At 35.0% G+C, this 24,862-nt stretch overlaps 1 protein-coding gene across 3 annotated transcripts in view; it reads right to left on the minus strand.

Annotated features, from left to right (window-relative positions):
* Nucleotides 1-8,247: 8,247 nt before the first annotated feature.
* LOC108365614 (uncharacterized) overlaps nucleotides 8,248-24,862 on the minus strand; it is a 19,625-nt gene continuing 3,010 nt past the window's right edge. The window contains exon 3 of one of the 3 annotated variants that reach the window (XM_017619685.1): nucleotides 8,248-8,314. In XM_017619685.1, coding sequence (XP_017475174.1) covers nucleotides 8,310-8,314 — 5 coding nt within the window. In that variant the 3' untranslated portion in view covers nucleotides 8,248-8,309. Of the gene's footprint in view, nucleotides 8,315-17,710; nucleotides 18,939-24,862 lie in introns of those variants that run through there. The other 2 variants (XM_017619684.1, XM_017619683.1) reach the window with 2 other exon arrangements.

Raw genomic sequence — 24,862 nt, forward strand, 5'->3', positions numbered from 1 at the left:
TGGTCAACTCCCATGTTAAAAGTTTTAAGCTAAAAAGAAACAGGGTGATATCCTCTTAAAATTAAATTTATAGAAGTTGACACAGTTGTCAAAGGGATATGAAATGACGAGAGAATCGAAACAGTCTTATTAAGACTCGATCAGACTCCGCAAAGGGCCATATTACCCCAGAAATATGCTGGAAGGAGCGCTTGCATAAAGTGTTAAGCCATTGTATCATTTACTTTAGACCTTCCGTAAAGTTTTGGTTGGTTTTAAAGAAAATTAATTANTTGAAAATTACCTTTATATGGGAGGTAGGCGTGGTTATTCTCCGATTTTGCCCATTTTCAATACCATCTGTCCTACGCCCGAAAGAAGTAGACGTACCAAGTTTCGTTAAGATATCTCAATTTTTACTCGAGTTATCGTGTGCACAGACTGGCGGACAGACAGTCACCGCTTAATCGATTTCACTTTTCATTCTGATCATTTATGTATACATTTGTCTATATCTATCTCGATTCGTTTTGCCTGTTACAAACAACCGTTATGTGCACAAGTGCGCTCGGGTATAAAAAGGAAAAAAAACTAAATATATACATATAGCATTGTTGTTCACTCAAAATCGGTACGCGTTCCAGCAATTCCTGTACAGCAATTGTTTCAATGTATTAAAAAGTTGCAGTGCAGATCGTTAGACAATAGATCTACCATTATGAGGTTTAAATTTCATAGTACTGGCTTTTAATTTGACAGTTTTATTCATGTTGGAAGTGGCTGCTGAAAAAATAATGTTGAACAAATTCGTTGAAAATCCGACATTCTCGAGATCAAACATCAAATTAAAATTAAATATACCAAAAACTTCAAATTTTCCTTCAAAAATCAATGAATGGATTCCTTCTGCTTAAACTAACAGAGTAAGCTAATCATCAAAAAAAAATCATTTCGCACCAGCTTAAGGATAAGGCTCTTTACCTCAATTATAAATAAAATCGGCTTATCAGAAGAAGATCGCGCGAAAGAATTGGAAAACGATTATCCACAGTTCAGCGAATGGAAGCTATGGCAAGACTTAAACTTTATCGAATTATAATATATATATTTCTGTTAGATTAAATAAATTTGATAACAAAAATCGCATCCGTTTACTTTACCCCAAATGTTCACACCAAATGTTGTATTTTTTAGTAATGACTAAAAAACATGTTTAAAACTTGACTTTGGTCAACTCCCATGTTAAAAGTTTTAAGCTAAAAAGAAACAGGGTGATATCCTCTTAAAATTAAATTTATAGAAGTTGACACAGTTGTCAAAGGGATATGAAATGACGAGAGAATCGAAACAGTCTTATTAAGACTCGATCAGACTCCGCAAAGGGCCATATTACCCCAGAAATATGCTGGAAGGAGCGCTTGCATAAAGTGTTAAGCCATTGTATCATTTACTTTAGACCTTCCGTAAAGTTTTGGTTGGTTTTAAAGAAAATTAATTATTTACAGGTAACTTTAAATCGGTTTGAAGCCAAAGATATGAATAAAGTTCTGGAACTCACGGTATCTTTTCAAAACAAAATAAGTAGAAATGCGCGAGCTATGAAAAAACATAAACTAAAGATAGTTTAGTGGAACAAGTTGATTACTNTTAATTATTTACAGGTAACTTTAAATCGGTTTGAAGCCAAAGATATGAATAAAGTTCTGGAACTCACGGTATCTTTTCAAAACAAAATAAGTAGAAATGCGCGAGCTATGAAAAAACATAAACTAAAGATAGTTTAGTGGAACAAGTTGATTACTCAAGTCCCTAGAAAGGGTGTTCAGAAAAATTGTATCATCATCAAAGAAATTGTCTGTTATTTATTTATACAAGCAAAATATGAAATTTCGCTAACATCTATCTATAGCGGAATACTTCCCTTTATTTTTTCATATATTAAATATTATTTTCTGAAATTCTGTTAAAAAGATATAACCCATTTTATGCGTACCGATTTTGAGTGAACAATGCTTTACGAGTATATATGTACAAATGAACTTATGCATTCATACATACATATTTGTATGCATTTGTTGAACAATAGGATCACTATGATCTTTTATTTTTATAAAAATATCAACATCGACCAAAAAATCATCACTATATATAATCTCGTAATATCGTTTGCATCCCTAAGCATACCATAATAACGCGGCGTCAACGCTGAGCGGTTGGAAAATTCGATTTTGACAGTGCGTTAGTAAGTGAAGTTTGCTGCAGAAAACGGCGAAACAAGCCTATGTGTATTGTTGGTGCTATTTCTGCATTTCTGCGTTGACGCTTTTATTTAGGCATGGTACTTCGACGTTAACGCAAGGCGTCAAAAAACGCTCCGCCCAACGCTTTTGTTTAGGTATGGCAGTTAAGAACTTTGTCTCTAATGAGCAGTGATTTCAACACAGTATATCGATGGCTGAGTGGAAGATCGACCTATCTCGGCAGCCAGTNCGAATTATAATATATATATTTCTGTTAGATTAAATAAATTTGATAACAAAAATCGCATCCGTTTACTTTACCCCAAATGTTCACACCAAATGTTGTATTTTTTAGTAATGACTAAAAAACATGTTTAAAACTTGACTTTGGTCAACTCCCATGTTAAAAGTTTTAAGCTAAAAAGAAACAGGGTGATATCCTCTTAAAATTAAATTTATAGAAGTTGACACAGTTGTCAAAGGGATATGAAATGACGAGAGAATCGAAACAGTCTTATTAAGACTCGATCAGACTCCGCAAAGGGCCATATTACCCCAGAAATATGCTGGAAGGAGCGCTTGCATAAAGTGTTAAGCCATTGTATCATTTACTTTAGACCTTCCGTAAAGTTTTGGTTGGTTTTAAAGAAAATTAATTATTTACAGGTAACTTTAAATCGGTTTGAAGCCAAAGATATGAATAAAGTTCTGGAACTCACGGTATCTTTTCAAAACAAAATAAGTAGAAATGCGCGAGCTATGAAAAAACATAAACTAAAGATAGTTTAGTGGAACAAGTTGATTACTCAAGTCCCTAGAAAGGGTGTTCAGAAAAATTGTATCATCATCAAAGAAATTGTCTGTTATTTATTTATACAAGCAAAATATGAAATTTCGCTAACATCTATCTATAGCGGAATACTTCCCTTTATTTTTTCATATATTAAATATTATTTTCTGAAATTCTGTTAAAAAGATATAACCCATTTTATGCGTACCGATTTTGAGTGAACAATGCTTTACGAGTATATATGTACAAATGAACTTATGCATTCATACATACATATTTGTATGCATTTGTTGAACAATAGGATCACTATGATCTTTTATTTTTATAAAAATATCAACATCGACCAAAAAATCATCACTATATATAATCTCGTAATATCGTTTGCATCCCTAAGCATACCATAATAACGCGGCGTCAACGCTGAGCGGTTGGAAAATTCGATTTTGACAGTGCGTTAGTAAGTGAAGTTTGCTGCAGAAAACGGCGAAACAAGCCTATGTGTATTGTTGGTGCTATTTCTGCATTTCTGCGTTGACGCTTTTATTTAGGCATGGTACTTCGACGTTAACGCAAGGCGTCAAAAAACGCTCCGCCCAACGCTTTTGTTTAGGTATGGCAGTTAAGAACTTTGTCTCTAATGAGCAGTGATTTCAACACAGTATATCGATGGCTGAGTGGAAGATCGACCTATCTCGGCAGCCAGTTCAAAAACGCCCTATCTCAGAAAACTTTTCAAGAACGCCCTGCTACAGAATTTAATTGAAAAATGACTTATTTCAGAATTTTATTGAAAAACACCCTATCTCAGAATTCGGTTCAAAAACGCCCTATCTCAAACGAAAATACATTGAAAATAAGCCGAGATAGGGCGTTTCTGAATCGACAGCTGAGATAGGGAGTTTTACAATCAAATTCTGAAGTGGGGCGTTCTTGAAAATTTTCTGAGATAGAGCGTTGTTCAAAAATTTTCTGAGATAGGGCGTTTTCGAACTGGCTGCCGGGATAGGTCGATCTTCTACTCAGCCATCGATATACAGTAATAAACCTTTTTGCATTTTTTCACCATTTGGTGCCCGAGGAGTACTTTTGGAACTTTTGGAACTGGAAATTAAAATCGTAATTATAGCACAGAATGGAATTTTCATAAATGTAAGTTTAAAATTAATAAAATATCCATTATAAGATTACATTTTTTATGAAAAACGTAAATTTTGTGAATTTATCAAGCCAAACTCTAAATTTCTGAATATATATTTAAGTCTTTATTTAAAAAAAAAAAAACAGGGCTTGTATAGCTATACAGACCCCAATGCCTGCCAGCGCATCCGCCCAGGCAGTCCATTAAGCACACACAAGTTTGAGTGATCTACAATTCCCAATCGTTTTCAGCATTTAACAGTTCATTATCATGTACGGTGTAATATAACAAATTATACACTGAACTATGACAATCTGTACTAGGGATGTTGCGAATGTGGAATTTTAGACATCCGCGGATGCGAATGCGGATGTGGATGTTTAAAAGCTAACATCCGCGGATGCGGATGCGAATGCGGATGTCATAATCTGCCTTATCCTGAGTTTTGCCCGAAAAAAAATTCACCCGAAAATTTGTATTCCGCCCATAGTAAATATGTACATGAAAACCAAAAGTGAAAAATGAACCGGTTCGGGGAAAATTAAACTCATGGTAAGACTGAATGTTTTTTTATACTACTTGAATTTAAAAATTGGAAAATTGTACTTAATAAAAACTTTTTGAAGGGTCATAAATCAAACCTGCGCCACTATATAACTACTCGCTCGAGGCGACAAACTTGAAAAACTTGAAACTTGGCAAAATTTTAAATTCTTTTCGCTTGACACTGCACCAGTTGAGAGGACTTTCAGTTATATTTATTTATTTTTATTGCGGTGCAATAATTTCTTTTTGGGAATTGCATTGGGGCTGCAAATGTCGGATGTATCCTCCTGCCTTTCATCTTCACAATCTAGCATCATGACAAGATCGTTGTTTAAACACCGTTATGTTCCAATTTGGAGCACCAATTCTTTTGGTTGTTTCAGAATTAGGAGAACCTGTTACGTCATCAGTGTTTTTCGATTTTAGTTTTGGTAACTCATTTTTAATGCTTTCTTGTTAGATATACGTCTGTCACTTGCACAATATTCCAGGGACCGAATATAACAGTTTTTTTTCGAGTTAAATTTGGGCTAATATTTTTTATTCCGAAATAAATGTCCCATTAGGATAATAAAGAAACCGCTTATCCAAATTAAACAAATTTGGTATCGCATGAAAGAGGACTGAAATAGCTTTTAAACAGAAATAACGAATGAAGGTTACCACCTCTATTTATATTTTTTTATAGCTTAATGCTAAAGAAGTTCATGTAAATACATACCTGACCCAATGTTTGTTCTATGGTAATTAATTAACATTTTTTATTGAAATATTTTTCAATGTGTGACTTTCCTCGTTTAAACATTTCAGCTTTAAAGCTATTTAAGTCCTCTTTCATGGGATGCCAAACTTGTTTAATTTGGATAAGCGGTTTGTTTATTATCCGGAAAGTACTTTTATTTCGGAATAAAAAATATTTGGCCAAGTTTAGCTCGAAAAAAATAACTGTAATTTTCGGTCCCTTCAATTTTCGCATTCGCAAAATATCCGCATTGATTTTTGCGAATGCGAATGCGAATGTTAAAATTAATGCGGAAGCTCCGCGGTTGCGAATGCGAATGCGAATATTCGCAACAACCCTGATCTGTACTAGTATCTATAATAATATACAAAAATTTGCAATGTTTTCACACTTTTGCAATTAGTTTCAGGCACTATTAAACAGTCACGACTTATACCACTCTGCCATAGTACGGTTGTTGCTCCCTTTCATACCACTGTAATTTTGTATACAACTCTGAATCAACGAAATTCATGCTCCTTCTCATTATCAACCCTGATCAGATTTTACCTACGAGGAGTACTCAAAAAGGTTTATTACTGTATATACTGCTTTTGGCAGTCGATCAAATACGGCGGTTGCTGGTTTCGTGCACGATCATTCGGAGTACAGGTTTGCCGAAGTCAATATCAGTATGAGCTATTATAAGCATCGTTCACTTGTGGTGGCTGTATTTGCAAGACAGCACGCTTTGCGCTGGTGTTCGTTCATCCCTAATGTGACCAACCGTACTTCTTTCGGAAGTACTTCTTTTTTAGCTCTTGTACTTCGTACTTCGAAGTACAGTCAAATGTACTTCTTTGCAATATTTTGTACTTCAGGTCCTCTAGTTATCCGATCTTCTGGAGGATCGTCACGTGGCCTGGACGATAAATTCGTTCAAACCATTAAAGTCGCCGGGGACCGATGGCATCATACCTGCGAACTTCGTGAGGACCGGGTAGATTCCCAAGGCTTGGAGGATAGTCAGTGTTGCGTTCATCCCGAAGGCCGGAAAAAGCTCTAATGTTTCTCCTAAGGAGTTTAAGCCTATCAGTCTGCCTTCGTTTTTATAAAACCGCTAGAGAGATGGATATACCTGTACATGACTATCTTACCTTTCAAGAGCTCAACATACTTATTGCAAGGTCGGTACATGTCACTGCAGATGCAATAGTTAATTCTATTCATAATCTGAGGGTTGAAACCAACCTAATAAGGGTTATTTACAGCTTAATTTATGACATAGCTGTCGCGGCAGAGTGAGGGAGCGCCTACACTCAGCGCAGAGACATTAGGAGCACTCCGTAGGGTGGTGTTCTCTCTCCCCTGCCCTACACTGTGGTTGTAAACAACCTTCTAGAGGAACTGGAAAAGTGGGATGTCGGGTGATCGCCTATGTAGATTATGTGGATCTTTTGGTTAAAGGACGATTTCTATACACCCTTTTTTTCTGCCTCAAGACTACCGAAGCCTTTAACTGGCTGGACGATCAATGGTGGCCTCGCAGTAAATCCCAGCTTTGCGGCTCTGATATATACTTAGGCTTGATCCTGGATAGGAAGCTGCCGTGGAAGCCTAACACCGTGGAAAGGGGGAAAAAGGCGTAGGATGTCTTGTACAGCTGTAGGGGAGCTATCGGTCTCTCGCCCAAAGTAATTCATTAACTCTATGGACCAGATTTAAGCTTATCTTGTTTCACGGAGCCTTTTCCTGACGCTTAACGTCATGCTGAACACGCCGCCTGAGGATATTGCAGACAGAATTGTAGTAGCACGAACTGCTGTTAGGCTAAGGGAAACCGTCTGGTAACACTCTGGAATTCTGGGAGGCTTCGACTTCGCCCTGAACACATAGATTATAGCGCCTCCGAAATGCCTCCCAGAAGCTCTTTCTCTACCTATATTCCCTCAAGAGAGGACTGGATAGGACGGGGCTACTAAGGCTTCCGGACTTCTGCAATGTATTTCAGGTGGAAAAAGCTGCCTTCAAGGAAGCGGTAGACTCACTGCTTAAGGGTGTGATGGTGCATTTGAAATCGGCAAAGGAATATCTGACTTCTTTATCCATCGCGTCAGAGTGCTTCTTAGGTGCTTCTTCTAGTGTAGTTGCCGGACAACAGTGACATCGCTGAAAACTGCGTGGCTGATGACATGGCGTTGAAAAGGCCCCCTTAAAACGTTATCCCCAGATAAGAAGAATCTAAGGACGCCTTTGTCTCCTGCGGTTCACTCTTGGATGGCTGGGACTAGTGTGAGCTCAGTGAGTGCTAGACTAGCACGCAAACTTCGTACTCGCTATAATGAAATTTCATGCTTTACTAAATACATAATAAAATGGACAAAAGAAAGCGATGCTCCTTCTCAAGAGCTAGTGATGGAGTTTCAACTGATCCCTTTTGTATCAGCTGTCATGAGGAAGATGAAGTGGAATCATCTTCACACTTTCTTTTGGAGTCCAACCTTCGCAAGGCTAATATTAAAGCATTTTGGCTTACTCTTCAGAACTAACACTGAGCTCTCAGGGACCGAAATTAGCCGCATGGTAATCGGCTCCCGGTGTTAACTCAACCCACCCAACCTAGCCTGTACTTCTTTGAGCTATGAAATAGTTGGTCACATTATTCATCCCTCGTTTTTAACGGGAGTAGGCTTAAAGTCACAAAAACAGCACCCTTTGCCAATGTCTGCTGTCGAACTGTTTATGGTCTTGTTCACTATGTTAAAATATCCCTTCGATAATTAAACAGTTCGACCGGCAACCGTAACAAAAAACAAGAACGGTTTACTTACTTGTTTTCCGAGAGTGAAGTCATGAGGACGCTTTCCAGCCACTGTGTTCCTGTATCGATCAAAGTTAACCTATACAAACAAAATATATGCATATATATTAACACCGATATCTATATTTGAATAAACACCAGTTTATATTTAATTCTAATACAAACTCTTAGCTTTGTTTTTATTTCCGTAAATTAAATCGGCCAAAACTTTTTCCAAGCGTTGTGTCGGTTTAACACCCTGCTCACGGCACTTTTTCTCTCATTTTTCCATTCTTACGCTCTTTGGCCAACATGCTGTTATGCAGGGGGTCAAACGACCAGCGTATTTCTTTGGCTCAGTTGTATTTCTTTGGCCTATTATTTTACGACTTTTTACATATATGTTATGATATGACGAAAAAAATAAGAAACGGTATATGTACAGTATTGGTCATATCTATAGCACCCCCATCTCAAAGGGATATTGTTTGCCACTTATGTTTAATTATTAATTTTTAAGAATTAAAATACAGTTCATTCTCTTACAAAACCCATATAAACCCAAGTTTTAAACTTTGTAAAGGACTACAAAAAATTTCAACAAATTTTCACCTAAATTTCAACCTTTTTTCTCGGAAGTGTTAGAATTTTTTTGAGTACGCAGTAAGGCATCTAGTACCGGGATTCGGGATCAACTTAAAAAGTTTAACTGTTAATAGCTAAGTTAACTTCAGACCAATCATAACCGTCATGTACAAATGTTAAGCCCGTTTCATTATCTTCAAAACAATGTTAAGATGAAGTCTCTACGATAAGTAGAGCCTGAGATATAACGATTTGAAGAAGTACATGGTGGTCAGAATCACGAAAAAATTAAAAGAAAAAAAATCCTCGAATACGTGTTAGCTTATTTCATGTATAGAACCCATAAAAAATTTTAAGCGAATCGGAGACATTACGAATTTTTTTTACGAAATTTGTCCGACTTGTATAGGTATATATGTTGTGGCATACTAAATTACTACACCATGTGTATATGTACAGATACTATATGTAAGTGTTAAGATGATCTCTTATTTTTTACTTTTTGTAAAAATGACTGTGACTGCTATATGAGTGAATTTCAATTCCATAGTTTTTAGTTTATTCAGTTTATAATTAGCTTTTTAAACTGATATAAAATAAAGACATTTATATTTGGATAGTCCACTTGCAAATAGCGTTATGTGATTTTATAATAGTAAAGCCATAAATTAAAAAAAACGTCTACAACAACAAGTAACATCCAAATTGTATATTTCTTTTTATTATCTAAAAATTTGGATAAATAAGAGCCTAATAACATTAAAAATCAGAATCGCAGTGTGGTAGTTTTTGCAAATTTTATATAATAATAATAATAATAATAGATTGGCGCTTACACATATTTTAGTGTTTGGCCGAGCTTCTCCCCCGATTTGTGGCGTTCGCCTTGATGTTGTCACACAAAGCGGAGGGACCTACAGTTTTACGCCGACTCCGAACGGCGATTGTATTTTTATGAGAAGCTGTTTTTCATGGCAGAAATACACTCGGAGGTTTGCCATTGCCTGCCGAGGGACGACCGCTGTTAAGAAAAAACCTTTTTTCTATATGTTTGCGATGTTGCTTTCACCAGGGTTTGAACCCAGGTGCTGCGGAGTGAAAGCGCGCACTGCTTACCACTACACCACAGCGGCAAATTTTATATATAGAAATTAAATATAGCGAGTTTTGAAACAGTAAGTTTTATATAGCCAGCTTTTTTAAGCCTTTCGCGTTCTTTCTTCCATGAAGGTTGGTCTGCTTCTTTTTTAAGACGTCTTCCACTAGGCACCGAAACTACCACGTTTTCTTGCAGTTTTCTAAGTTCATCAGAAGATGGATACTTTTGAACTTGTATAAATACGTACAATAAATATTATAGCTGCTTTTGAAAGTGTATATATACATACAGTAAGTATTATAGCAACTTTTGCTAGAGTAGCTAACATTTGATGCTATTTTTTTCAGAATATATAAGGACTTTACACTGTATTGTTAGTGGACATGAAACTACTTTAAATCCTGATACGTTAACCACCAAAAACTAAAAATCGAAAAAATTTACATAGCGCACTTTGCAAGTGGCCTACTCATTTCTTTGCTTAAAAACAAAAATTAATTTCTGGTTCTAGTATTCGCGCTAAAGCAAGACCACAAAAGTAGTTTGTTAGCATATTTTAATTAATGGTAATAATATCCCGAAATATCCCGGGATTTCCAATTTAAGATCCCGAAATCGTAGGATTCACAAAATGGTCCGGGATTGGATGCCTTAGTACGCAGTTTTATAGCCAATTCAATGTTAGTCTAACAAAATATGCAAGTTTCAAGTGGCTAAAAATAACCGTTGACTGTAGAATTTTTTTGTCGCATTTGCTTCCATATATCTATACCTTATGCTAACAATTAATTAAAATATGCTTAAATTGAATGGGCTATAAAACTGCGTACTCAAAAAAATTCTGACCCTTCTGAGGAAAAAGTTTTAAATTTAGGTGAAAATTTGTTGAATATTTTTGTAGTTTTCTACAAAGTCTTAAACTTGGGTTTATATGGCTTTTGTTAGAGAGTAAACCGTATTTTAATTGAAATTGCTTAAAATAAATAAATAAACATGAGTGGGAAACAATACAACTTTGAAATGGGGGTGCTACTGTATTGACCAATACTGTATGTGTATAAAACGGCGATGGGTACCGCCTTGCCCGCGTGCAAAGCTCATTTGAGATTTCTACACGTTTTGTATGGGCGCGTGCAAAGTAAAAGCTCTCTCTGCCCATCGCTGGTATAAAAACATGTCAAAAGCAAACAAAATAAGGCTTGCTAGCATTCAGTTTTTTATTCCACATACATACATATGTACTACTTTGTACACATCTGCAGCAAAAATTTACGATTCTAATACTAAAAGGAGAAATAGTGTGAAAAATACTCCATTTCGCTACTAAAAGGAACTAATAGTAAATTGTATTCACAACCCAACCCTTTTTTGATCGGTGATTCGGTCTCGGCGGGCTGGTCAAATTTGAACCGATTGGTCATGCGATTCAGTTCTCTCACTCGCTCTCAATTTTTTCGTTGTGCAGTGAAAGCAACAACAATTGGTGACCAGGGATCATATGATCGTCTGCGTAGCAGCGCCCTTATCAAATCAAAATTATTAGGGCTCAGTTATGCATACTTGGCATTGCACGAGAGTTGTCACATAAGGAATCTGTCAAATGGGCTTTGCATTATGCTGAAATTAGTCAAGAACGTAAACCTACCGGTACGTAAACCCAAGTCAGCTGACACGATCTGTCTTACCAAAGCGCCATGTAAATGAAAACTCAACACGGCAGAATTTTTCTGTAGTTGTAGCCCGTAGCGCAGAAATCTGCGGAATTTAGATTTTTCCGTGTCAGCTGATTTCTCCTTCTTTAGATGGTTGCCACTTCGTCAGTTTTACAGATGGTAAAAAAGTTATGAGTTCCTATTCAAAATATGTTTAAAATATATGAAATTTACTATTGAATAAGGTTTTTGTTGAAAACTAAGTAGTTTATATTTAAAAATTAAAAATTTTAGTTGAAAGGGTAAGTTTATGAAAAGGCATTGATGAGTGGCAACAGTGTAGTAAGCAACACTGAGGGCTCCAGTAATCGACAAAATTCTGCATATACAGACTGCATTTAAGTATACGATCTGCGTTCTCGACTAATTTAAGCTTTACATATGTCGAATTCTGTTCGTTTTTGATTTATACGTAAAAATGGCATGCTATGCAGTGCAGTGCAAAGTATGCATAACTGTGTGTGTGTATTAGAAGTGTGGTGTGTTACAGAGGTGGTGAAGTGATTTTCTACGTGACTTGTCGTGTCACGCTTTTTCAAGCGTGAGCGTGAGTGATTTTGAGAGAAAAATCACGAAACTTCCATGATCGTGCGTAACTCAAATGTTTGCTGGCGAAAGCGTGCGTGAGTTACATATTTTTCCATTAATCACGTAATTTTCACATATCGATACGGGGACCATATTTATGGCAGCCGAATACGGGACACACATTTTTTTTTGCTTTTTTCCACAAAGGCTAGAGGATTTTAAAACCTTTTTCAATTTTCAAAGATTTATCAGCTCTGAAGCAGCATCGTTATTTGACATATATTTTTCGATTCGATCTTTTGTGAAAGCAGCACCTATATTAGAGTGGTCCAAAATAATAAAGGCGGAATTTTAATGCCGCCACCCCCTTGGATTATTCTGAACCGAAAATAAATATACCCCTATTTTTTATACCCGAGCGCACTTGTGCGGGTATTATAACTTTGTTCACATAACGGTTGTTTGTAACAGGCAAAACGAATCGAGATAGATATAGACAAATGTATACATAAATGATCAGGATGAAAAGAGAAATCGATTAAGCGGTGACTGTCTGTCCGTCNCAATTAGTACCAAACTCGGTATGGTTATTGTGCTTGCCACATAAAAGCAAAGCGTTGAAAATTATTGAAATCGGCCTAAAATTACGGCCGCTTTTCATATAACAATAAATTTCAGAAATGCTTGAAATTTCAATATTTCGAAATTCAAGGACGCTAACTTACTCAAAATTGATACACCCCGGCTTACCATGTAGCGGTAGCTTGCAGAAAGGTGAAATACATATATTTAATACTTGCGCCGGGTATTTAATGTTCGGCTCCGCCCGAACTTAGACTTTCTTACTTGTTTATTTTGAAATCAAAAAATATTTAGGGAGTGCTCACAGCGCTCAAAGTTTTCCATGTATTTTATATGGGGAAAAAACAAAATTTCGTAAAAATGGTATAAAACTCTTGAAAGTCAATATTTTTCAATCATAAAACTGTAGTTCTCTTCAGGAGACTTCAAATATTGATATCCAATTGTTTATTTAACCATTTTTTTATGATTAAAGATTTTCTATCGGTCCCACCATTGCATTTTCTATGACCTATAAAATATGGTTACCATGAAAAAATTGTTAAAGGAACAAGTAGGTATTATTACTGGGAATCTCCTCAAAATAAGCAAAGTTTTTCGATCGAAAAATATTGATTTTCAGGAATTCTACACTATTTCTAAGAAAAGTTGTTTTTTCTCCATATAAAGTACATTGAAAACTTTGAGCGCTTTGAGCACTCCCTAAATTTTTTTTTATTTCAAAATAAAAAAAATTGGGGTATATTTTTTGTCGGTATAGAACAATCCTAGGGGGTGGCGGCATTAAAAATGCGACCTTATTTTTTTACATACATTTTTGGACCACTTTAACCTATATATACAGTTGTAACATCGCACATTTGTCGAAAATTTTTCCATAACTTTGTACTTTGTGCTCGGGATTTTTATCCGCAAAATTTGTTACAAACATGAATACGCAGGAAAACAATCGAACGGATTATTTTCAGACTCCGATATCGGCCAAGCACAATGCAGTGAGTAGCATCCGGAACGAGACGAATTACAAAGCGAACCTTCGAACCACTTTCCTTCCTTTGGGAACTTATTTACTTTTAAAACATTCTCATTGTATACCTCATACATTTAGTAAAATGTTTTTTGGCGTAGTTTCCCTTCACAAAATTTGAAAATTGCCTCCATACCACGGCACATTGGACAAGTAATTGAACCCGAAAAAAACAGCAAGCTGGGCGCATTTCCTTACTGGTTTTGAAATCCAAATACGTAGACGAAATTTAAAATTTTAGAGAAAAATTTTAACAAAAATGACAACTTAACGGGGAAAATCTGGACAAAAGTAAAATCAGCTGCTCTACTGCTGCTACCTGTTAAATATTCTTCGCGCAACACAGAATATTCAACGTCAAATGCGTTGAAATAAAAAACCTTTGAAAGGCTAAATACTAGTGAAATTTCTTTAAAAATTTGAACAACTATCATTGACTTTTAATCTCGATTCAAACTCACAAATACCCAGTTTTTATACGCAAAATTATAACTTCAGTAACCATCTGCATATGTGGTCCTCGATTCGAATCACAAGCGTCCAGATTTAAAAATAAAAACTGTTTCATAGGCATGTACTTTTTATGAGTTATTAGGGCGCCAAAATACCGGGACAAATAAGGGACATTAAAAGAAATACAGAACATTTGGCGTCCCGTATGAAGTAAATAAATTACCAGGACAATTGACGTATAATACTGGACGGATGGTCATCGTACATATCGAGCCCATTATGAGATTTAATGCAGATTTAGCCCTCTGACGGGATTTAACGTTAAATCTTTTGAGACTTACCATATAAAAGCAGTACATTTAAGTGAAATCTTCGTTATATCTTCAATATTGTGGTGAAACACTTTGATATAAAAGCACTTTACTTCGTAAAACATAATTCACTTTTACTTTTACATTTTACTGTTCAATGATTTTTCAAAAATTATCTTTTTGTTATTCATTCATCTTTGTGAGCTGTAGAAATGAAAATATTCTTTTCGGGAACAAATAAATTAATTTTTTATAATTCAATATAATTTTCATTATGGATTTACAACAATATTATTGATCAATAAATAGAATTTGTTGGGTGTGGCCATGACGGAATTATACCAGGTGAAGTAATTAGAACGAGAAGAAAGATTTTGACACTGCCTTATTTGAAAAATTGCCTTTAAAATTTTACTATAAGGCAGCCGAATGTCAGAAAATAAAGCGAGAAGGCTGTTTTATTACTTCACCTGTTTATTGCGCCATGGGTGTGGCAAACGCAACTTAAGCGGGTTTCACTGTATGTACATTAGACTGCATCGCCAAAAAAGTGCTGGTTTTCCGCCGTAATTACAAAATTTATTATACCTTCGGTGACTACATTTGTATGGGCAAAAATCGGGACGTTTCTAAAGCATCGAATCCAAACATACAATTTTGTTTTTAGAATAGAAAGACATAACATCTTTTAATACAGTTTTATTTAAAACAAAACAAAGAGAAAAAACTTGAAAAATTATCAAAAAAATTTATACACACATATATATATACGGTGGCGAGAATGTAAATAGGGAAAAGACCCTTCAGCAAGTTTTGTCTCTTTGCTTTGTTTAAAAATGTTTATTATTTTTTATGAAAATATAACTTACCATCTAAAACACATGTAAATCAAAATTTCAAACTATGAAATTTTGACCTCATAGTCTTTCACTTTCATAAAAAAGAGAACAAATATTAAATAATCGAAAGGGGAATAGCCAAAGAATGCTTAAATGACTTTTCCCTATTTATATTTTCGCTACTGTATCTACAGCTTATATTTTCCATATCCATGATTTTTTAGGGGAATTAGTACTATTTTTTATAATTTCACTAAAATCAAGTTAGAATTGTTTCATTAAAAAAAAACTTAAGAAGTCATTACAAAAACCTTAAAAAAACTGTGACAAGAATGATGGACTGTAATATAACGACAGTTTGACAGAACAAAACATAACCAAAGATTACAGAATAGAAGGATGCTGGTTATGACTCACTTTTATTCTATGTCGTTTGTGATAAAGAAAGCGCTGCCATGTTTGTGAGAAAAATTCTTTTTGGGCCACAGTACAAGGATACTCTTATTAAATTAATAAAGAAAACACTGAAAAATCGGGACTTAATCGGTACAAATATGAAAAATCGGGGCACTTACGTTCCGAATTTTAATAAATATTCAGCGGGACAATTTTCTCAAAATCGGTACTGTTCCGCCAAAATCGGTACGAATGGTCACCGTAATTAAAACTGAAGACGTTTATTATAACTGAAAACCAAAATATATCGGAAAAATATTAAAATTTACGTGATTGATGCTACTTTTGAACCGCTACTGCACCGACGCTTAGGTAAGTAGCTACTCTATTAACCCGCGGTAGTGACATGGTAGTGCAGAGTCGAACCAGTCGGAAGCAGAAGAGCGAAAAACTACGACAGAGGGCGCCTATAAATCACGCAAGTGACTACTTTATTAGCTCCTGGTAGTGCAGAGAGAGCCGATGGTGACTACCGCCTGGACTTTGCCTTGTAAAAGTAATCGATGAAATACACTGCAAGTAGTCGGTCGGTAATTGACGCAGTTGACCAGGTAGCTACCGATTCATCAGTCCTATACTCGCTCCCCCGTACTGCAGGGTTGCTAGTGTACGCATACTAAGACAAAAATGTTGCTCTGGTATTGGTAGCTCTGTCGACGCAGTGCACCACTGAACTAAAGAGTTAAAGCATAAAAAACTGCATAAAAATATTTTCAACGGAATCATAATCATGACATTTTTGATACTTGGGGAAATCTTTTGAGATGGGGACAGTTTGCGTACTGGCATATTGTTGCCGCCACAAAGCAGCTGCACTGCCAAATGTGGATTCTATACCTTCGATAATACTACTTATGTATATGTGTAAATATGAGTAAATAGTTATTCAAAACAAAACTAACGGTTTAAATGGCTAGTTTAGTTGCTGAAATCGAGAAAATCTAGAAATTTCTAGTGCAACTCGCACAAAATCTAATTTTTATTAAGGTACAACTTCTTGAGCGGTTGGACCTAAAGCACGGGGTTTTCAAATGTTTATTTGGAATAAAAAAAAGGAATAAAAAGAAAGGTATTAAACAGTATTGGTAGTTACCAAATGCGAGAAAAAAGGCTGCTCACAACTGTAACTGAATTGCGCGTATTTTATAACAAGCGTGAATTTTCTTGTGATTGTCGTTGAGCGGTACTTATTTTACATTTATGGGTATAAAATATACTTCTTTACTTCTTCAGAAGAAGAATCCTAGGTAAAAAGACAATGTGGTGCTTATCATTGCTGAAAAATCTTCTTGAGAAAACGCGTGATCAGTGCGTAATTTTTTACTTAAAATTGGTTTTTCGTTGAGCATAACCAATCAAAGGCAAAAGAGTTGTTGGTGTTGTTGTTGTAGCGGCAGTTTTAACCGCTTTAATGTTCAACAAATTCATTGAAAACCCGACATTTTCGAGATCAAAAATTAAATTAAAATTAAAGATACCAAAAACTTCTTATTTTACCTCCACAAATCAATGGATCATTATCAAAGAAAGTACTTTATTTAAATAACCAAGCCAAATATGAAAGGAATACTTTCCCTTTATTTTAATATATTAAAAATATATTCTTAAAACCATATACCCCACGAACGCATGAACGTATCAATTTTGAGCTTAATCTCTACTATTATCAGATAGTACTACGTCGAGGATTGTTGTATGTTTACCGAATGTAGCTAAGAAACCGGAGGAACAACCTGGCTTTTTATGAATTTTCGCTCCTACCAACCAAACTAAAAAAAAATATATAAAAATAAAAATATTTCTTAATTTATGTAGTTCATTTATTGTATGTAATGTAAATGGACTGTTTAAGATCTGTCATTCATCATCAATCAATCAATGGATCATTATCAAAGAAAGTACTTTATTTAAATAACCAAGCCAAATATGAAAGGAATACTTTCCCTTTATTTTAATATATTAAAAATATATTCTTAAAACCATATACCCCACGAACGCATGAACGTATCAATTTTGAGCTTAATCTCTACTATTATCAGATAGTACTACGTCGAGGATTGTTGTATGTTTACCGAATGTAGCTAAGAAACCGGAGGAACAACCTGGCTTTTTATGAATTTTCGCTCCTACCAACCAAACTAAAAAAAAAAATATAAAAATAAAAATATTTCTTAATTTATGAAGTTCATTTATTGTATGTAATGTAAATGGACTGTTTAAGATCTGCAGTTAAACAAAGGTAAATAGTTTTGTTTTTGTCATTGTTTAATAAGTTCTTTTGATTATAAAACATTACTTAAGGTGTTTTGTTTCGCATGCTTTTTTTCATTTTATCAATTAAATATCACCTCTTAAGTATAAAAAAAAACCAATCTATAAATCGAAAAGTCCTTTAATAGGAATTTTGAGTTTATAGTTCAATAAACATAGTATATGGATCGAAAGTTTAACCCAAACGTGTTAATAAGCCAAAAAACCGTACAATTGACTGTAACAGTTATGTATATACTTTATATATATAATTTTGTTTTTAAAGCAAAAGGTCAAGACCATCCAGACTCCATGCCTATAAATAAAAACTTAAACAAAGCTTTATTAAATCTATAAAGATCTCCATACTGATATAAAAAAAAATATATATTTTGTAAATTAGATGTGATTGTACTATATAGTAAATTGATACTTTTTCTAACTGAATACAACATATTAGAAACAAACTGTATTAAACTTAAAGAATTTAGATTAATTTTTTAACTCAATCATGATTTTTTTATTTTCGTGTACTGATCATGACGACTATTATTGTTGATTTGTATCACATTGGCACAAAATCATTCATCTTATTTAATTTGTTGTACGAGTATAATATAGATAATAATTCCAAATAGTTGTCAATTTTCACTAGGAAATGAAACGAAGGCATATCAAATATAATATTAAAACATTAAATTTGTGGTCATGAATGAAAATTTATGAAATTAATTTTCATTGATAAATGCGAAGAGATACTTATGAATTAAAACATATTTCTAAAATAGGAAGAATCAGTATCAGCTATCGATATCGACCCACGAGCGATGTCCTAGGTGCTGTCGATAATTTATTTCCTGTTATACCCGTGACGATCGCGATCTGTGATGAAAAAAATAACAAAATTTACTATTTTTAGATTATCTAACGATTATGTTTCGGTAAATTATAGTAGACAATAAAGTGAAAGTGTTATATAATTGCACTTATTTCTAGTAAAACGGCTTTTAGTGAAAAATTTTTCCTAATGCGCAGCCTGCTGTAGAAGTCTTCACCTGCATTGTTAAAAATGCATGATGCTTTAAGAAAATGAGTTTTCTGCCACTTGGTTGAAACCATCTTGGTAGTAGATACATAAGATCGAAGGGAATTACGATCGTTAACTGTATTATAACGGTGCACAGTGGGGTAATGGATATCGATATTGGAGATTAATTAAAAAATAATAATTTCAAAGTACAAAGAAGTTTTTAAATAGTACCAGATGAAAGTAGATAAAATCCTACATCTCTATGCAATCAAATACTTTCCCTAAAATGTACCGTTTTTCTGCAATATACTCTTAAAGTCGTCACTTTTTCCTTTGAGTCTGCGCAAAAGTGAAAAACGTGTTTTAATATTTCATATTTCCAAGCTATTTCTCAGTTTTCTTTAAAGATATATCAAAAACTGCAATGGGACCTTCTTGTTCAGGTATTTGGGAAATACAAAGTGATCTTATTTTTTTTACTATGGTTCTAAGTATTTTATTTTACTTTTTTGTAGAAAGGATACAAAAAAGGGGTTTTTGACTATATACGTAGACATATAGTTGTGAAGTAGGTGGGATCAAGCAAAAATGTTTTCATTTACATATACATTTGAGATTATAGTGGCATTCTGTAAAGAAAAAAAGTTGCGGCATGTCTGTGCACTTTTTCAGTATATCGATTTATATTATACTATGAATAGATAACCTGGTTGGTGAAATATACACGAAATTCTCAACACAACCAAATATAACAAGTGAAAAATAAGTACAAAACAAACAAGACAGTAATATTGTTAGTTCCTTCGTTGCTTGCTTAGTTACTATATATATATATATACATATATATAGATATATAAATATTTTTTTTACCCTACACTCGGCATAGCTATATATGAATATATATATTTGCATTCATCGCATACGGACACACGTAGCAAGGAGCTATCTTTGTTGTAACACAATGATTGAGTGCAACTTGATGTTGGTGGTTGCTCCTCAGATCGAACAGACCTAAAAACGGCAAGAGCGTGTATTCCTCGTGGTCTACGTTTTCGTTGGTTAATGTCCGGATATCAAAGCTTTTGACCAACTTCGATCAAAAACAAACGACAATACATCCTCGCCTGTTGTTGTTGTTGTTGTTGTAGCGGCTACAACAACCCCGCCCAGGACGGTTGGTATCTCAGTCGTTGTCGTCAAGTTCCACTAACGGCAACCCTAAGAAGCTTGCAGCTTCTGTGGGGTTTGTCCACAGGGACAAGGCCGTTAGGGTTGTCGGGTTTTCCGGGCATGCGAAGAGATGTTTCGAGTCGTGTGGGGTCTCTCCGCATGCCGGACACTCACTCGGCACATCCTCATTCAACCTACTCAGGTAGGAGTTCAACCTGCTGCAGTAACCGGAGCGAAGTTGTGCAAGTGTTGTGCGTGTCACCCGAGGCAGATGAAGCTCCGTCTCGTCTATGTCCAGGGGTGGTATGCCTAGAACGGCATTCACAGGTCTAGAGTCTACATAACTCGAGACTGAGTCCCTGTGAATGCCGTTCAGGGCCTGTCTGTACGCTGTCGGGTCCAGAGGTTGCTTAATGAACCTCTGGACTTCGTCCGTCAGTTCATATAGATGCCTCCTGACGTGCCTAGGCGAGGGCTCCTCTGCAAGCAGCTGTCTGCTTGGGTGGCCACTTCTGTGGCTCCCGATCAGGAACTGCTTGCAGAGCATTATATTATGCTCCTTTACAGGGAGCATTTGCGCCTCGCCGTGCAGGTGGTGTTCAGGCGACATCAAGAGGCATCCNACACAGGTCATCAATTCCATTCCCAGTCGCCATGATCGAGCAATCGTCGGCATAAGAGACAATCGAGACTCCCTCTGGTGGTTGAGGGAGCTTTGAAAACATAATGGCTTATAAATTCATATCCCGATTAACCCCTCACCCACTTTTTGTAATGGAGTAAAACAGGATAAACAGGATTTAAACGAAATGTTTTAAATTCCAACAGACATATCCCACAAGGCCAAAGCATAAAAAAAAACGCCGATGAGTGCTGGATAGCACGAGCGCAATCCGCAGTAGTAAAGTTTTCTTTCGCTTGGCGAATTATTTCTTCCAAGTATTGAATTTCAATTGTGTTTTTCTGAAATACAGTTGGGGTTTTCTGAAATACATTTTGCCTTTTCTGAATTTCATTTGAGTTTTTCTGAAATATATTTGGGGTTTTCTGAAATACATTTGGGGTTTTCTGAAATTCATTCGGCCTTTTCTGAATTTCAATTGAGGTTTTCTGAATATAATTTGAGGTTTTCTGAAACACCTTTGGCCTTTTCTGAAAATCAATTGAGGTTTTCTGAATATCATTTGACGTTTTCTGAAACACATTTGGCCTTTTCTGAAAATTAATTGAGTTTTTCTGAAAATCATTGGTAGTTTTCGGAAATACATTTGTGTTTTTCTGAAATACTATTGGAAAAGGTGTAGAACCTTATCGAGAACCCACCTGAAAATCGAAAAAGTTACCGTTTTTAAAAACGGCACTTGCTACGATTTTAAACTTCACGTATTCTAACTCAGGAACACCCCCAAAAATAGTCTAATCGGAAATTTCATCGTTCCAGACCGATTCAGTTGAATCTGGTTCAAGGACACCGTGCATTACTTTGGACCACGTCAACCGATTCTTTTTCTTTTCTTCTTTCTTCGAATTCTTTTTGCATCGGAAAGGTAGTGTCTCAGAGGTGGTCCCATACTAATCTGGTTAAGATCCGTTCAGTGGATCATGAGATATAGATATATATTTTTTTTATATGAGAGTTTAAGTCGGTTTTTTTTGCTAAAAATTACTTCTTTATTTTTATTATTGATGGCTAAGACCCAACCAATAATAACCAAAAAATATAGCATAATCAAGAATAGAGAAGAATTTCCCATACAGTTTCAATTTGAAACTTGAAATCCGAATTAAGGAAATTTTTTGTACAGAGGTAACGGGACTTTTTATAATGGGTAGGTTCAAATGATCAGAAAAATATTACGATAATCTAACAGTATCAAGTAAATACCTTTTTTTTAATTTTATCTGCAGTATTGGCCAATACAATAGCACCCACATTTCAAAGTGATATTGATTCCCACTCATGTTTATTTATTTCTTTTTAGGAACTTTCAATTAAACTACAGTTCATTCATTGTCTAACGAAACCCATATAAACCCAAGCTTAAAACTTTGTAGAAAACTACAAAAAACTTCAACAAATTTTCACTAAAATTTCAAACTTTTTTCTCAGAAGTGTTAGATTTTTTTTGAGTATACACTTTTATAGCCCATTCAATTTTAGTCTAACAATGTGAAAAAAGTTTGAAATTTTGGTGAACATTTTTTGCACTTTTTTGTAGTCTTTTACAAGGTTTAAAACTTGGGTTTATACGGGTTTTGTTAGAAAATTAACTGAATATCATTGAAAATTCTTAAAAATTAATTAATTAACACTGGCTCACAAATTTTAGTTTGGTTTTTGTTCTCCAGACGTAACTATCCAATTTCTATGTAGAATTGCTCGGTGATTCCGGAAATCGAGTTAACTTAACAGAAAGGGGTCCACTTAATCACGTATATCTTACGAACCAATTTAACAATCATAAAATTAGATACGCTTATAAAATTCTCCATAAACCATATGTACATCACTTCAAGATAGAACTGATAGTTTCTGACAAATTAATTAATCCTACCGGTTTTTATTTAATTTTTAATGAGAAAATTAAAAATATCAAACTTTAACAGAAGAAAAACTTAAAAAATAACGGTTGTGTGAAAGATGTTTGCATCTGTGTTAAAACCTGTTCCGTTACAAAAAAAAAAGTCAAGTTAATGATGAAGGAAAGCGAGGGATAAATAAAGAAGTAATGAGTAACTAGTCAAATGAAAATACGCAAAAATTTTTTGTATGAAATATGAGCATAAAAGCGTGTTACTCAGGTGTACGTGGCGTATGAGTAACCTTCTTTCCTGCTTATTTTTCATACAAAAAACCTTTGCGTATTTTCATTTGACCACTCATTACTTCTTTAATTATACCTCGCTTTCCTTCATTAGTAACTTGATTTTTTTTTGTAACAGAACAGGCGTTAGCACAAATTCAAAAATTTGGTGCAGGACCTGTTTTTTTTTTAATTTTTCTTCTGTTAAAGTTTGATTTTTTTTCATTTTTTGATTAAAAATTAAAAAAAGCTGTAATGATTAATTAAATTGTCAGAAACCATCAGTCCTATATGAAACTGATGTTTATATAGTTTATGGAGAATTTTATTAGCTTTGATTTGATTTTCGTAAAATATACGTGATTAAGTGGAACCACTTTTTGTTTTAACCTGAATAGCGGTAAATTGCAAATATCTCGAAAACATATCCATAGAAAAAAAAATTAACTCGATTAAATTTTTTCGATTTTCTGGCCGCCATGTTGACGTTTGATCAAACCGCTTACGTTGTGTATGGTAAAATCGCCTCATTCGCACCGTAATTTTAACCGAATGAGGACGCAAGAGAGAAAACTTGAAGAAAACCAAATTCTTTTACATTGTGAACTGGAAGAAAACTAAAATTCTTTACTTGAAGGAGTCATGTTTGCATGGTGTATGGCGAAATGGGAAAAGTAGGTGTGAAGAATGTTTGACAAGCCGCTTGTGTGGTGTATTTCGCTCTTTATAAAACTCCGGAAAGCTTTTTGTTCAAAAATTTGCAGATCGATTTAACAACTCTTTTGTGTAAAACATGGTTGCATTTGTTGTCTGCAAATATATGGAGAGAAAATTCTTCAAAATAAAGATCCTCAAAAAATACTCACGCGCACCCTAAATTCCTCACGTTGTGAGGAATTACTCACAAAGTGGTCACACTGCACCGATGCCACTTACCTACGACAGCAGAGCGCCGTTCACCGACATTATCTGAGCGCCACTCACCGGCGCGACCAGACTCACCGACGACGCCAGTGTTGCCAAGTTTTCAATTTGAAAAACCACTAAAAACCCAGAAAAATCGCGTTTTTTCTCTCAAAAAACCACCAAATTTTTATTGGAGTATTTAATGGACTTTGTATGTATGAAAACTTATATTGTAGGGAGGCCGATTACAATTAATAACAAGTAAGAAAGTCTAAGTTCGGGCAGAGCCGAACGTTAAATACCCGGCGCAGGTACTAAGTATATGATTTTCACCTTTGCGAAAGCTACCACTACATGGTAAGCCGGTGTGTATAAATTTTGAGTAAATTAGCGTCCTTAAATTTCGAAATATTGAAGTTTCAAGCATTTCTGAAATTTGCCGTTATATGAAAAGTGGTCATAATTTGAATCTGATTCCAATAATTTTCAACGTTTTGCTTCTATGTGGCAAGCACAATAACCATACCGAGTTTGGTACAAATTGGTAGGACGGTTACCGAGATACATATATGTATGTGATCATAAGTGGGCGGTGCCACGCCCATTTTCCAAAATTTTATCATAAACGTATTTCTTGGTAAAGAATTGTTGCAAGCATCAATTTTGAGTAAATTATCTTTAATATTTATTGATTTATCGAAGATTTCGTATTTCTCCAAATTACCGTTATATGGGAGGTAGGCGTGGTTATTGTTCGATTTTAGAAATTTTCGGCCATTTGGTATGCTTTAGCAAGGCTAACAACTGTGCCAAGTTTGGAAAAAATTGGTGCAGCGGTTACCAAGATATGCACATGTATCCATAAGTGGGCGTGGCTACGCCCATTTTCCAAAAAT

Source organism: Rhagoletis zephyria, unplaced genomic scaffold (assembly GCF_001687245.7).
Source record: "Rhagoletis zephyria isolate East Lansing unplaced genomic scaffold, Rhagoletis_zephyria_1.1 Rzeph_scaffold_01935, whole genome shotgun sequence".
Taxonomy (NCBI): Eukaryota; Metazoa; Arthropoda; class Insecta; order Diptera; family Tephritidae; genus Rhagoletis; species Rhagoletis zephyria.